We start from the raw sequence: 16,670 nt of genomic DNA, 5'->3' as shown, positions 1-16,670 counted from the left end.
CAGGCTCAGTTCCCCCATTTGTCTGAGCTCATGAAAAATGTAAATCTTTATTAGGAGCTGTGAAGGTTAATTCTAGGTGTCAACTTGATGAGATTAAGGAATACCAAGAAACCTGGTAAAGCTATCTTTTTAGGTATGTCTTCTGCTTCCAGAAGAGATTAGGATGAGTGCCTGAGTGGACTGGGTAGGAAAGATCTGCCCTCAATATGGGTAGGAACCATCTAATCGGCTAAAAGCTTAGAGAGAACTTTCTCCCCTCTCCCCCCGCCCCGCCAGATACACTCTTGTAAAGTAAAGCAAATCATAACTAAAGCCAAAATGTTCCATTATTTTAATTATACTAAATTTCCATTTATATTGTCAGAGCTAGGGCTCAAACCCTCTAAACCCACTGTACAGACTGGGTCACCAGACCCCTCACACACAGGTCCATGCTAGGTAATTGGGAAAGATTCCAGGAGCTGTTGGCAGACGACTTGAGCTCAGTCCTCAGCTTCCTCAGTGGCAGTAGCGTACAGGTCCCATAGCTTACAAGTCCAGCAGTGGCCATGCAGAGGGTCCTGGGGGCGGCAGCAGCAGCCTCCAGCAGCAGTGGTGGTGGTCTCCCCATACCCCCCCATGGAAAGCATCCTGGGGATGGGAGGTGCCATGGATCAGAGCCACTCATCCTTATACTTAAGTCCATAACCCAGGACACCTGGGTGCACATGCGCAATTACGCTAGACGATAACCATGGAACACCTGAGCGCCTGTTTACAACAAATGCTCAGCAAGATTCTGAACATCTGAGGGGCCCTGACCATTTTTCCTACATTTTCCCAACAATCCACCCCTTCAGGGTCCCTCACTGTACAATCTGCAAGTCCAGAATCTTCCACGATGTTCCCTTAGCGAGGGTAACTGACCCTGCATTCACATATCCTATTCCATCCCAATAGTCCCAAAAGTCTTTAGCTCATTCTAGCACCAACTCAATAGTCCAAAGTCTAATCTGAGACCAAAGGCAAAACTCCTTTCAGCTGTGTACCTGCAAAAATCAAAAACGAATTTATCCACTTCCAAAATACAGCGGCACAGACATTGGGTACACATTCCTGTTCCAAAAGGTTAGGAATAGACAAGAAAGAAAAACAGGCTTCAAATCCAAAACCCAAACAGGGCAAACATTAAGCACACTGTGGCACCTGGATCCCCAAAGTATTGGGCAACCTTGCTCCTACAGCTCTGGCAGGTGCAGCCCACTGAGCTGCCCTGGTGCCTGCGGATTTTCCAGGCCGTAGTTGCAAACTGCCAGCAGCCCCACGGTTCTAGGCTCCTGGCTGCAGTCCCGCCCTCCTGGCTCCACTAGACACTTACTCAGTGGGGGTTCTCTGTGGAGGCTCCGACCCTACTTTTTCTGCTCCACATTGCTCCTTAGATGACCTCTGCAGCGGCTCCACCCCTGCAGCAAGTCTCCGCCTGAGTTCCCAGGCTTTTCCATACATCTTCTGAAATCTAGGTGGAGGCTGCCACACCTCCACTCTTCTCACATACCACTGGCCTGCAAACTTAACACAAAGTGAACGCCACCAGGGTTTTTGGTTTGTTTTTTTCCTTTGGAGGTGCTGAAGCAGGATTGCTCCAGCCAGAGTGGTTGGGATGCAAGGAGCAGTTTGCTGAGGGCAGTGACACCTCAGGTCTGCCCACCGGGACAACTCAGTCCTTTTAGGATGGGAGGGGTGCTCTCCCAAACTTCTCAAATGCCTCTAGGGCATTTTTTCCCCATTGTCTTGGCTCTTAGTATCTGGCTGCCTCACTTCCAAGATAATGTCTTTAGCAAACAGTTTATCTGCTTCACCCTTGCATTTTTCTCCTGCTTTTGAATTACCTCAACCAGCTCGGTTTACACCAGCTATTCACTCAAGTCTTGGGCAGTTTTTTGCATCATTCTCCCACAGTTCTAACAATTGCATCTTCCCAGACCATCAAGGAGTGGCTGCCCTGCCCCTGGGCACATCCGCGGCCATTCTGCAGCTGCTGCCTCAGAGACAGGCACATATTAACAGAGACTAACTTTCCCACCTTTTCATCAGGTGAAAACATACTTGAAATTCTGCAGGGGCACCCATCCTCGGATCATCTGCCCATCTGCATGTGGCACTCTTTTCTCGGGTTTTATGGCACCCAGCCAGCCATCAGGTTTAAGTGGCACACTCTGAGCCATTTGCCTTTGGACAAACACGACATGAGTTTACTACATTATCTCCCAGAGCATGTTACAGCATCCACCCCTAGGTCCCATAGCTGCAGTAACCAGGGGCTCTCCCTGTTTCTGCTACTTTGTTTCCCCAAGCCAACCTATTCAACGTGGGTATATGGGACATAGGCAGTAAACTGGATCACCTGTTGATTGCCCACCAGTCAGTCTGGTCCCACAAGCTACTCATGCTTCACTTTGATGAGCAGGTCATTCCAGGAGACACACAGTCTCCCCCAACTCACCATCGGGTTTGTCCTACGTCTTCAGTGTCGGAAGCAGGGATGACCTGTTGCTGTACTTTAGCTTCCAGGGCACGTATCCTCACTTCAAATCAGTCTGCTTTCTGCTGCAAGTCTCAAAACTGTGCCACTTTGTGGGGTTTCTGGTCCATATTGGCTCACAGTGCAGCGAGCAACAGCCAGACCCCATTCAACAAGAAAGCGGCCACCAGGCACCACATACTCAAGGGTAGCCACATTTCCTCCCCCACTCAAGGGGTTTCCTGCTTCTTTACCCGCTTGTCATCCTGTAATGACTACTCAAATTGCTGGGCTCTTTTACTTGCCCAGAATGCTACCAGAACAATGCAAATTGCTGGGCTCTTTTACCTGCCCATAATCCTGCCACGACTATGCCAATTGTAAAGTAAGGCAAATCATAACTAAAGCCAAAATGTTTCATTATTTTAGTTATTATTTTAGTTATACTAAGTTTCCATTTATATTGTCAGAGCTAGGGCTCAGACCCTCCAAATCCATTGTACAGACTGGGTCAGCAGACCCCTCACATGCAAGGCTGGGTCCCCAGATCCCTCACACACAGGTCCATGCTAGGTAATTGGGAAAGATTCCAGGAGCTGTTGGCAGATCACACGAGCTCAGTTCTCAGCTTCCTCAGCGGCAGCAGCTTACAGGTCCGGCAGTGGCAGTGGCCTTGCAGAGGGTCCCGGGGACACTAGCAGCAGCAGCCTCCAGCAGCAGTAGTAACCTCCCAGTAGCCGTGGATGAGAGCCATTAATCCTTATACTTAAGTCCATAACCCAGGACACCTTGGTGCACATGGGCAATTACACTAGACAATAATCAAAGAACACCTGAGCGTTCTATTTACAGGAAATGCTTGGCAAGATTCTGAACATCTGAGGGGCCGACTATTTTTCCTATATTTTCCCAACAACTCTTCTCTCCTGTTCGTGCACATCAAAGTTCAGGACTCTTCAGCTCTCAGGTTCCAGGACATAACACCAAGGACACCACGGGCATCCCTGGTTCTGAGGCCTTCGGAATCGGGCTGACCCACGCTACCAGCGTCCAGTTTGCAGACAGGCTATGGTGCACTGCTCTTCACAATCACGTGACCCAATTCCCCTAATAAATCCCCTCTCGTATATTCATAAACATATCCTATTGGTTCTCTCTCTCCAGAGAAACCTAAGATGGGAGGCTTCTATGGTCACACTGGGGTGGCAACGAGGACGGAAAACACACTCAATGCAGAAAAGTGAAGGCTCTCTAGTCTACTGATATATGTCTATCACACCTTATAAAACTTAACCCCGTCATAAACCTCCATGATATTAAATGCAAAACGATACATATGCACGCACCTGTACATCCATCCTTCCTGATGGACAAACACACGCACAATCCACACACAAACATTTACAAATTCGCGCATAGGAATGGATGAGGTGGTGGGCTGGCCCAGAACCATCTCTCGGCATTCAACTAACTCTATCACCTTTGACTTCTGAGGCAAGAACGTTTGAGGAAACATAGCGGGAACAAAGGGTCAGCGCTGAGATGACAGACTCCAAGCTGACTGGGCCAAACCGCGGGGAGGCGCGTCCTTGGGGCGGAGCTGACCCCGACGAGCCCCGCCCCGGCCTGCGTCCACCAATTGTGCAGTTGCCGCTGGAAACCACAAGAGGAGCAGTCCCAGAAAGAACAGGGCTGGCTGCCTTTCTCAGCGCTCGAAGCCGCGCCATGCTTGTCCTCCGAAACTGCCTGACTAGAGCGCTGGCCCCGCGAACGCTCGAGCCTCAGGTACCAGCCGCGGGGGCGCGCCCGAGCCGTGGCCCCCGGGAAGGGGTGGGGCGGGGCTTCTGTGCGGAGCCCGCGAGCCCCGCGCATGCGCCGCCTGGGCCCGTGCGCGCCAGAACCTTTGCGCTCTGTGCCGCCGCCCAGTTTCTAATGCGGCGCCTGGATCCCTCAGGCGGGGATCCCGGTACGCGCGTGAGGAGAAAGGGCGCCGCTAGGGGAAGACACGCTTGCCGGTGTCGCCTCCTGGCCTGCTTGAATACAGCCGGAGACAGAGGGCTCTTCTGAGTTGGTTGTCGGCTGCCCGAGGACACCCCTGAAGCGCTGGCTGTCAAATTTGCGCCGCCCAGCTTCGTCGCGGTTGTGGCAGCGGCTCAGGTAGCGCTCGCCACGTTGTCGCAGGGCCTTGCCAGGCGCTGTCGGGCCTCCTGTCAATGTGTGGTTTTCCACGCCACCGCTCCCTCCAGACTGAAGGTGGGAGGAGGAAAAGGCCAACCAGCCGCTTGCAGCAGAACCGGCTTCCCATTTTAAACGAAATGCTCAACCTCTGAGCGTTTTGCTGAGATCCTTGAAGAGCAGCCCCAGGGCCCGGGTGGGGCAGGACCTGGCCTAGTCGCCCCGGTCTCCAGCTGTTGTTCCCCGAGCCAGGCAGGGTCCAGAACCTCCTAACAGACATGACGACAAAACACAAACTCTTAACTTAGACTAGAAATGAGCAAAATGTAGCTTGTGATTCAGACTTAACTGTCGGGCATTGGCCAGTTCTGTAAATCTAACCTAGAGATTTCTTTTCCATGTTTGGACTTTTACTCCTTTCTCAACGGGCAAGTTAGGAAGGGAGTTCACCTGTTCTAGAGACAGGCTTTCTGGAGGACACCAAAGAGCCATTCATGCTCATTCGCCCAAGATGAACAACGCAGTCTTTATCCTTCTGATTCTCTGTCTAGTGGGGCAGGGCCAAAAGTTATTTTCTTACAACTTTATCTCAACTTTGACTTACTAAATTTCTACCAAGTGTTCTTTTATAAGTGAATTGGAAGTCATTGCTGGCGAGAATGATTATCCTAACTTGGAGATAAGGGAATATGAACCACTCGTGATTTCTGCCATAGCAATTTTAGTCAGCCCTGAAACAAAATCACTTCATCCACCCCATCCTCTCACTGCAGGTTCTCTACTGTGTATTTCTAAAATGTGTGCCTTTGACCAAATACTTTATCCTCGAAATCCACATCCCTCTAATCCACCTAAAACCCATTTGCCCATTTTCTGTTATTTTTATGGTATGTTTTAAGCTATAGATTCTAGGCAGTTCTTTATTCTGATAACATACAGTTGGGCTGGCCAGTTAGCTCACTTGGGAAAGCATGGTGCTGACAACACCAAGGTCAAGAGTTCAGATCCCTGTACCGGCCAGCCACCAGAAGAGAAAAAAGAATTTGGTTTAAAAGCACAAAATATTGTCCACCAAAGGCAGAAGCTGTAGGTTTTTTTGATGGCAAACGTAGTCATTTGGGCAATAAGAATATAACTCATATTAAACATCAATGGAATGAACTCAAAATAGGTGATTATCATTAAGTCTTATTATACGTAATATAGTAAAATACATATACTATTGTGTTTTGTAAAGAAAATTATATCAGCAAAAGCCTACTGCTTTCATTAGACATGTCACATAGTCACTATAAGCCTTAATTTGCCTATAGCTTTGTAGGCACCCAAACTGCATTAACAGCTTATTCTGGTATAATCAGTGTCAAGAAATGGGCACATGCTAATCAAACTACATAAGATCGATTTGTAAAATAGAATGCAATATGAGTGTGTGTATATATATATATACACACACACACACAAGTGTACATACATATATATGCACATATACCTAGAGGGTAATTTCTGGCAAGACATTTCCTACTGAAAATTAAGTTTGCTCAGAACAGGAATTAGAAATTTACATAGTGAGCATATGACTATTACAACTGGAACTAATAGTTCCTAAGGGATGTTTCCATCAGCTTGGTTTAACTGGATGCATTAAATGCCCTTCTTCACAGTGCATCTGTAATTAGAAACTAATAATGCTTCAGACAATTCTGACTACTTGAATTTTTCTTTTTCAGCTTTCATACAGTTTACCACTATATAGCAATGCAATTGGATAGATCATAGCTTCATTTTGCATTATTACATTCCAGTTCTATTTTTGACCAGCAGTTTACTTCATTAAATTTAGGAAATACTTTGACCTGAATAGCAATTTCTATTTTTTTAAGAACCTAAAAAGTTTCTGCTAGAAAACATGTTTTCATTGTGCCTGCCAAAAGACACACATATTTCATAAAGCTCTTTTAAATGCATGACTGTGGTACATAATAGTATTAACTAAAATGAGATATTGTCTAAATAAGGGAAAACTTTTTATAACTTTATGAAAATCCTAATTGTAGTTATTGGGTAAAGGAATTTTATTAAGACCACAGTGCCTTCTTAAGAGCAACTTATCATGAAAAAGTGGCTAAAGGTGAATCTCTGCTAGGAAACAATAGCTATATGTTCAGCATATTTAAGAGTACTTATCTTTATTGACATCTCTACCTAAATACATGTCTGTGGAGAGTTGACAAGAGAAGTACAAACACAAATTATGAGTCTATTGAGTGTCCCTGGTTTCCAGACTCAGATTTGGTTGTAACATATGATAAATCCTACCTTCTCCCAAACTATTTAAATTTGCCTTATCTTTTTTCAGGTGTGCTCATCTTTTGCCACAGGCACCAGACAATATGATGGAACATTCTATGAATTTCGTACCTATTGTCTTAAACCTTCAAAGATGAATGAGTTCCTGGAAAATGTTAAGAAAAACATTCATCTTCGAACAGCTCACTCTGAATTGGTTGGATATTGGAATGTAGAATTTGGAGGCAGAATGAATAAAGTGTTTCATATTTGGAAGTATGGTATGAGTCATCCAGCTTAAGTGTTAAGTACAGATTTTCATTCTGTTAGACATAACAAACTTAGCTCTTGGATCTACATTACTATAAATACACACAGGTTAAGTGAAACTTTAAAAAGCAAAACTTAAATATATTCAGTAATTACTCTTCCCAGTGGTACACCACAGATAATAACCCCTTGCTCGAACTCTTACATTATCATAAATGGGAAATGTGGAGTCTCATATTTCAAATCATAGAATTATGAACTAGACTTTAATTCTCAGTAAAATTTTAGAACAGTTTATTGTAAAGATGGTTTATGAAAAATTTAAAGCAGTCATTGCAAAATCCAAGGTGAATTAAGATCACTAAAGGAAAAGAGAAATATCTTTTCTTATTATTAAATCTAGGGCTGGATATCAGCATTTTATCAGAAATAATTCAGACATTTAGGGGCTTTAGGAAAATGGTGGTCCATAGGGTATGATTGTTAGCTTTTAAATCTCACCCAACTCAAGAAGTTTTATTGTTTCAGGGTGTATATTTAATTCTAAGGTTTAATAATTCTGTTATATTGAGAAGCCACTATTGTTTCATTTCTATACCCCAGCATTTCAAGGAATTCACCATTACACTACCCTAGGAGATAAAGAAGAAGGAATCAGAGAGAGTTCTTCCCATATTGAAGCTGACCTACCCCTGGTTTAGTAGGGGAAGGAAAACTAGCTACAAGAATCCCCCAAATATTTGTTATTCTAGTGTCCACTTGAGGACTTGATGATATCCAAAGAACTTTTAGTAATTTCATCTAATGTTTGGTCATCAGTGTCCAAATTAATATTCATAAAGCACTTTAATATGAAAAGTATTCATTCTGTACCTAACATGGGCATAGTTTAGGGTTTTTCCCTGTTGTATTTGAACAAACCCCATTAAAATATAGTTTATGCTTTAGATATGGTACAAATTGAATCATGGCTCATTGAAAAAATTAAAGTCTTGATCACTCAAGCTGTAAGATAGGTGTTATTTCTTTTTCTTTTTTTTTTTCTTTTAATTTATTTTATTTATGGAATAAAAATTGATTATACACCTTTTGGGGGTTCAACACTGACATATGTTGATCAAATCAATATTACTAGAATATATATTGTTACAAATTGTAATTTTTCTTTATGCCCCTTGTCCAATCTCTCCCCATTCCCCTCTCCCTCCCCCTGCCTTTCTATAGGTGTTATTTCTTATCCCCAGCATAAATCATATAAAACTCTCTTACCATTAGTCTTATGAGGTCCTAATAGTAAATATAGTACTAGGCCCATATGTTGTAAATGCATATACCTGTTTGGGTAACTTAAAAAGAAGAGAAGTTCTGAGTAAAAAGAATGGTTGACAGTAAGTTAGAAAATCAGCACTATTTCTTTGAAAGCTATTTGTTCAAAGAAGAAGAGGTTTAAAAGTATGTATTAATTTCACTTATGTTAAATATGATTTAAGGTGTACTTTGACCTGACCACCCACCACCACCACCATCAAAAAAAAAAATTCTCTAAATTAGCGCTGTAATTGCCTCAATTGAATTATTAAGAATAGTCTACATATATTGAGTAATAATTAGGTGCCAAACACTGTTCTAAGTTCTTTTCATGTGTTAATTCATTTAACCTTCACAACAACCCTGAAGGTAAATATTATATTGTTATCTTCATTTCACCAAGAAATTGAGGCACAGAAAGATTCAATAGCTTACCTAATTTATACCACTGCTCACTAAGAGGTAAAGCCTATAAAGCCCATTACATGACTTACAATTAGTTGTTTGCATTTCTACTGCCCTTTTAGACCATAAGCAACTTGAGGGCAGATGTCACATCTATTTATATTGGTATCTCCAAAGGCATAACAGAATGTTCCTATATGGCATCAATGAATGTTTGCTGATTTGAATGAAATCCAGAAAAGTACAGGTTCTTTTAAATCAAAAATTTTTATTTTTCTTAATTCTTTTCTGCTATAGATAATTTTGCTCATCGAGCTGCAGTTCGGAAAGCACTGGCCAAAGATAAGGAATGGCAAGAACAATTCCTAATTCCAAATTTGGCTCTCATTGAGAAACAAGAGAGTGAGATTACTTATCTGGTACCATGGTGCAAAATAGACAAGCCTCCAAAAGAAGGTAAGTCCTTCTGTCTTAGCCACTTTGAGTTCTGGTGAATAAAATACTAAGGAACTTAAGCAATAAAAATTAAAGTTCCACTGGAAAAAAACAAAATTAATCCTTTGTTTTGTATAGGAACATATAGTGATTATTGAGATAAAAATAAATCAGAACTCTTAGCTTTTTCTTAAAAAAAAATTAGCTTTGTCTGGCCAGTTACCTCAGTTGGTTAGAGCAAGTGTTGTAACACCAAGGTCAAGGGTTCAGATCCCGTTACTGGCCAGCCTTCAAAAACAAATAAACAAAAAATTAGCATTAAATACTGAAATATTTTTCCAAATTGGGATCTTACTGGTTCGTAAAGCTTAGCTGTGTTATAGAAAGAGTTGACATGGTTAGTAAAGTTTGAGAGTAGGGCATTGGGAGCAGGGAACTTGTGTGGTTAGGTAGAGCATAGTGTATGAAATATTGTCATAATTTTAAAATAATATAAACTTTTAAAATGTAAAAGCATTTTCCACAAATTGTAACCTATCTTAAATCATTAAGTCCATCTTTGCTTATAAAATTAACTGGGGGGAAAGAATTAACTAAAACTGCCAAGCTATATGACTGTGGTCTAACTTTTGTGTTCTCCTCTTTCTTATTTCTGAATTTGAAAATAATTCCTTAAGATTTGTCTTCTTACTGAGTTCATTTCTTGCTGACTTAAAGAAACTATTACCTTAATCCACTTTTAAACAAAAGTCAGATTAGAAAAGCATAAACTAATTTAAATTTTATTTTATTTTCCCCATTATTTCCAACTTTGTAGTGTATTTTAGATTATAAGAAATTTGAAAAGTCTTATTTGGATCCTTATCCACTTAGCTCTCCCCTGAGCTCTCAGCACTAGCTAAATAAAATAGTTGGTTTCCTGACATTGTGAAATCTTGGTTTTCTTCTTCTATGTTGCTCATGATTCTTGGATAACTTTTTCACGTTTTTCTTTTACCTCTCAAATCCACTTGTTCCCTAGTTTTCTTCTCTCTACTGGCCCTCTATTTCTGTCCAGAAGGTAAAACATTTTTCAAGTGTTTACCTAGATATTTAGGAAAAATCAAATCATTTCTTTAGGTTTGGGGTTTTTTTGTTTGTTTGTTTATTTTGTTTTTTTGTTTGTATGTTTGTTTTTTGTCCTCTAAAACACAGAGACATCACTTCAGGTTTTTTTGTTTGTTTGTTTGTTTGTTTTGTTTTTTTGTTTGTATGTTTGTTTTTTGTCCTCTAAAACACAGAGACATCACTTCAGGTTCATTGTTTGCTTTGCTGTTAGAAATGGAAACTTATAGAGGGTAATTATACAAAGAAAAAAGTAGTGGAAATTGGGAAGAAGAATGAAAGTGTAGGAGATTGGAAAATTCTTCCTTTATTCATTTCTTTTCTAAAAGTATAGACTTGGGCAACTCAAATTCTATTTCATTATAAATTTTCAGTAACTTGTTATATTGACAGAGTTTATAGATTAAAAATATTTCAGATAATAGCTAAATATATAGTTTCCAGTCCTTTTTCTTTGTCATCTTTATTATTAAGCTTAACAACTCACCCTTAAACATGGGTAAGGACTTTCTAAACATAAAAGCAAAGAAAAATAATGCAAATATAATACATTTGTCTACATAAACGTGTACATGTATGATCTTCCAAATCTTTATATATAGATTAGCCTTCCACTGCAACCAGACAAACCTGATTAGAAATTGCCTGAATATGTTCTGTAAAATAATTCTTTTTCTCCCCATTCTAGGAGTCTATGAACTGGCTACTTTTCAGATGAAACCTGGTGGTCCAGCCGTGTGGGGTGAAGCATTTAAAAGGGCAGTTCATACTCATGTCAATCAAGGCTACACAAAACTAGTTGGAGTGTTCCATGCAGAATATGGAGTACTCAACAGAGGTATAATTGTCCATTTCTTATATGAAATTGCAGTGTATATTGGTAATATACTAATAAGTCCCTTGGGTCAGTTTGTCTCTCTCATTATAGAATGTATTTTATTATTTATTATGAAATTTTTAGTTTTTTATAATTTTAAGAATTTTACATCTTATTTATTTAGAATGTTAACACTTATGAAGCCTTTTTCAAATGCTAAACTACTGTTTTCCCTGATATATCAAAATGATTAAATTTTAAAAATTGAAGGAACCTCAAGAAATAATCTATTCCTTTTATCGTCTTTGTTTCCTCTGAATGTATTTTTATTGATTATTTAAAATGTCCATCATCAGATGAGTGGATATGGAAAATGTGTATATCTACACAATGGAATAGTACTCTGCTATAAAAAAGAATGAAATACTGCCATTTGCAACAACATGGATGGACCTAAAGAGAATTATATTAAGTGAAACGAGTCAGGCACCGAAAGAAAAATATCACATGTTCTCACTTATTTGTGAGAGCTACAAATAAATAAATAAATAAATACACAAATAAACTGGTCAGGGGGAGGGAAGAAGACACAACAATTACAATTCCTTGAAGTTGATACGACAAGCGAACAGGTATGAGGTTGTTGGGAGGGAGGGGGGACGACGGAGGAGAGAGGGAGGTTTCGGTAATGGGCCACAATTATCAACCACATTGTATATTGACAAAATAAAATAAAATTTAAAAAAATAATTAATAAATAATAAAATAACATTACTTAGGGTAGGGCAATTGTTTCTAAGTAAAAAAGTAATATATATTTTTCATAAATATTAAAGCCCCCCATAAAAATGTATCCATTTCTCACTACTTAAATATATATAATATATATGTATATATATTAAGGTAAATTTATATATATATATAAGTTTATTTAATAAAACACGTATTTGGGGCATTTAATATTTAAAGTTAAAGGATAGTACAGTCATAAATTTCAAGATTTTTTTGTGGCAAATTCTGAAATCATTTGGAAAGTTTATCTGAAAGGATAAAAGACTAAGAATAGCTAATAAATATTTAGAAGACGCATAATATTCAGTTGTCCTCTTATCATCTTCACTTCATATCTAGTCAGCATCTCAAACCTAACATCCCCAAGGCTGAGCTCTGATCTTTATCCACAAATTCAACTTCTAGTAAATGTATCATAGGAAAATAGAATATGCAAAGATAGATGTATGTTCAAGTTGGAAAGTACATGGAGGAGAAAAATTATTAAGAAAATTATTAGATGCCTGTCACAACATATGCTAAAATAAAATCAAGATGTATTGTAGATTTCAATGGTAAAAATTCATAGGGTTGCTAAAAAAATAAAAATAAAAAAAGATGAGTTTATTTAATAATACGCATGGGGACTATATTACTAAGCCAAAAAGCAAATGAAGAAAATATGAAGGAGAAAAAAATCAACTGATGATTTTATTATACAAAGGCTCAAACTTTCTGCATACCCCAAATCACCATAAATGAAATTCAAAAGCAAAAAGAAAAATTTATGCAAAGGTAAATAACACAGATGGCTACTAAATATATATTAAAGAAAGTGGAAGTTAAGACAATAGTAAGATGCCTTCTTTTTTTAAACTAATAAAGACATACTTATATGGATATAATATTAGATAGGTCAGTAAAACATAAGTGCTCATATACTGTGTAGGGTTCATATTCGGTTAATCTTTCCCCCCAAAATTTGGCAATATAAATAAAAAGCCTTAATTCTTTTTATTGTTTTTGCCAGTATTATTTCTAGAAAATATGCATGGGTATACGTGTGTAGGCATGTTTATTTATACAGGAGAGAAATTCGAAAAGATATAAAATATGTGATAGTCATATTTGAATGATGAGATTAAAGATTTTTAAGTCTCTATCTTAATTTTCTATACTGTACATGTATAGTTTCTATAAGAAATAAACTACTGAAAATGTGTGTGTACGCACTTGTTAATCTTAAATTCACTCTCAGTGTGCTAGGAGAATGACAATAGGCTGATGTATAAATCAATACATCATTTCATGGTGAGTATAATTTGTATATTTGTAAGTATATATATATATAAGGGGGTCTTCAAAAAGTACATGGAAGGATTCATATTATCTTTTATATATATATATATTTTATTGTACATGTTTATGGGGTACAGTTTGTTTTCATTATACGCATATGTTGTATAATGATCCAATCGGACTAGTTAGTGTATCTATCACCCAACATTTATCACTTAATTTTATTGTACATGTTTATGGGGTACAGTTTGTTTTCATTATACGCTTATGTTGTATAATGATCCAATCGGACTAGTTAGTGTATCTATCACCCAACATTTATCACTTATTTATGGTTGTAGCATTCAAGATCCCTCTTTCTGGCTATCTTAAAATAGACAATGTTATTAGCTATTGTCACCCTACAGCACCAGAACTTATTCTTCCTATAACTTTGTAACTTTATAGTGGCCTACCAACCTTTCCCTGGCCCCTCCTCCCCACTCCCTTACCCTGCCTCTGGTAACCACTATTGTACTCTCTCTTTTTTCTCTATTTTTCTTAATTGACCCATGATAATTGCATATATTTATAGAATACAATATGATATGTTGGTACATTCATATTGTGTGTAATGATCATATCAGGGTGCTTAGTATATCCTCACCTCAAACATTTGTCACTTCTTTGTGATATTTATTCAATATCATCTTGACTAATGATTCAAAGATACACAATACTTTGTTGTTGACTGTAGTCTCGCTATATTGCTGTAGAACATTAGATCCCGTTCTTCCTACCTCTCTACTATTTTATATCCACTGATCACCCACCCCCCATCTCCCCACCAGTCATTAGTAACCACTATTTTACCCTCTACTTATATAAGATCAACTTTTTTAGCCTCCACATGAGTGAGAACATGCAGTATTTCTCTTTCTGTGCTTGGTTTATTTCATTTAACATAATTTTCTTCAAGGTCATCCATGTTGCTGCAAACAGAAGAATTTCACTCTTTTTTTATGGCTGAATAGTATTTTGTTGTGTATATATACCACATTTTCCTTATCCAGTCATCCATGGAAGGACTTTTAGTTTGCATACAACTTTTGGCTATTGTGAATAGAGCCGCGATAAACGTAGGAGTGCAGGTATCCCTTTGTATTGTTGATTTCCATTCCCAGTAGTGGGATTGCTGGATCATATGGTAGTACTATCTATAGTTGTTTGATACAATTCCATACTGGTTTCCATAATGGCAGTACTAATTTAAATTCCTACCAACAATGTATAAGAGTTCCCCTTTCTCTGCATCCTTGCCGGCATTTGTCATTCTCTGTCTTTTTGATAATAGTCATTCTAACTGGGGTGAGATGATATCTTATTGCAGTTTTGATTTGCATTTCTCTGATGATTAGTGATGTTGAGCATTTTTTCGTATATCTGCTAATCATTTGTATGTCTTCTTTCAAAAAATGTCTATTCAATTCTTTTGTCCATTTTTAATCAGATTATTTTTTTACTATTGAGTTGTTTGAATTCCTTGTATACTCTGGATAGTAATCCCTTGTCAGATGCATAGTTTTCAAATATTTTCTCCCATTCTGCTGATTGTCTTTTCGCTCTGTTGATTGTTTCCTTTGCTGTACAGCTTTTTTATTTTAACATAATCTAATTTGTTAATTTTTGCTTTTGTTCCCTGTGCTTCTGAACTATTATTCATAAAATCTTTGCTCAAACCTATGTCCTGAAGTGTTTCCCCTATGTTTGATTAATTAATTTATAAATTTCTTTCCCAAGTCTCTGACTCTTCTGAGCTCTCATTACTGAAATACTTAGTTTTACCTATTTGATATTACTATTTTGATTTAAAGAATAGGATATTTTGGTTTGTTTTTCTGTATTTCTGTATTTTTCTGTATTTTTGTTAATGTCATATTCTTCAGAATCTATTTATGGTTTATTTCTGCAGTCCATGTTCTTTGGTGGAATGAGAGTGCAGATAGTCGAGCAGCTGGGAGGCATCAGTCTCATGAGGATCCCAGAGTTGTAGCTGCTGGTAAGCTGTTTCACGAGTCATAGATTATTTAAAGAAAAAAATTGATTCAGTCAATAACTTTATACCTTCTTATGAAATGTTTTTCCAGTTCGAGAAAGTGTTAACTTCCTAGGATCTCAGCAGAATATGCTTCTGATTCCTACGTCATTCTCACCATTGAAATAGTTTTCTACTGAAATACAAAACATTTCATTAACTGGTATAAAATGTGTCTGCTAATGTTGCTTAAATATTTCCAAGAGTTTCTCACTTTTATTTGTAGGAGGTGGTAAGTTAATTTGCTGTGTCCCTTGCATTATTTAAAGCTACCTTTGTCCTTTGTCACCACCACTTCAGGAAATGGTTCTGTTTATTTTCCTCACAGCATTTCAGTATCTGTCAGACATTATAAACACTTGTCACTACTTCAAGATCTTGATTTTTCCATTTGTTTCACAATATCTCTTCTTCTGTACTTTGACAACCTTTTGCTTTATAGCATTTTCTTATATTGAAATGATGATGTTACATTTCCATGCCTGTGACAATATTTTTAAATTACTAATATACATTATCAACCTTTTCATTGTGTCATTTTTCCTGAGATTTTTCAGTGTTTTGTCCAGTATAGTTTATTTTATAATACCAAATGGGATTCATGAAAATCTTAAGCATATTTTTTGAATATGGAAAAGTATATTATCATTTGTGTCATATACATTAATTATGGTTTTCACGTTATTAGTCGCTTACTTGGAAAATAATGTTATTAGGTGCTGGTATTAAAAATCTTTGAAGACTCCTTGGTTCATTTGCTGAAATGTCTTCATTTGTAATTCATTTTACTAAATTTACTTCATTCTGGATCCTATTTAACAAAGATACTTGAGACATCTGTTTATTTTAATGAGATCTTTATGAATATGGAAATGTTTGTCCTATTAAAAACCTACATATACATTCTGATTCTTTTTATTGAGTTTTATATTTTTATCATGTTTTCTGGAGCTATTGCTATGTTGCTGTAAGTTAATGAGACAGTTATAACTTACTATCTTATTATACATGAATAGCTCACACTAACCCCAAAATGAGTTTCTTTAGTACTGTCATGGATGTGCTAGAGTTTTCTTACAAACAACTTTGATTTTTGATTTTATTGAGTGCTTCCTTCCACCTTCTTAAACTAGATTTGGTACTTCCAAATTCTCCTGATAGTCTATATTTACAGCTAAGTTATTTTATATTCCTAACATATATTGTAAATGTAACATAGCAAA

General features: G+C 37.9%; 1 protein-coding gene across 1 annotated transcript; it reads left to right on the top strand.

The window, feature by feature from the left end:
• Nucleotides 1-3,872: 3,872 nt before the first annotated feature.
• Nucleotides 3,873-16,350, top strand: LOC103603353 (protein NipSnap homolog 3A). Its single transcript, XM_008587845.1, has 6 exons — nt 3,873-4,285; nt 7,035-7,245; nt 9,245-9,403; nt 11,175-11,324; nt 15,325-15,411; nt 15,500-16,350. The coding sequence occupies exons 1-6, from the start codon at nt 4,043-4,045 to the stop codon at nt 15,574-15,576; spliced, it is 927 nt and encodes a 308-aa protein (XP_008586067.1). The 5' UTR covers nt 3,873-4,042; the 3' UTR covers nt 15,577-16,350.
• The last annotated feature ends 320 nt before the right edge of the window (nt 16,351-16,670 follow it).

Source organism: Galeopterus variegatus, unplaced genomic scaffold (genome assembly GCF_000696425.1).
Source record: "Galeopterus variegatus unplaced genomic scaffold, G_variegatus-3.0.2 Scaffold4570, whole genome shotgun sequence".
NCBI lineage: Eukaryota > Metazoa > Chordata > Mammalia > Dermoptera > Cynocephalidae > Galeopterus > Galeopterus variegatus.
Note: the sequence above shows the minus strand (reverse complement) of the source record. Positions and strands in the feature narration are given on the sequence as shown.

Coding starts and splice junctions, on each gene's coding strand:
- LOC103603353 (XM_008587845.1), top strand. CDS start 4,043: ATGACAGACTCCAAGCTGACTGGGCCAAACCGCGGGGAGGCGCGTCCT. Junction 4,286..7,034: donor CGCGAACGCTCGAGCCTCAG/GTACCAGCCGCG, acceptor ATCTTTTTTCAG/GTGTGCTCATCTTTTGCCAC. Junction 11,325..15,324: donor ATATGGAGTACTCAACAGAG/GTATAATTGTCC, acceptor TTATTTCTGCAG/TCCATGTTCTTTGGTGGAAT.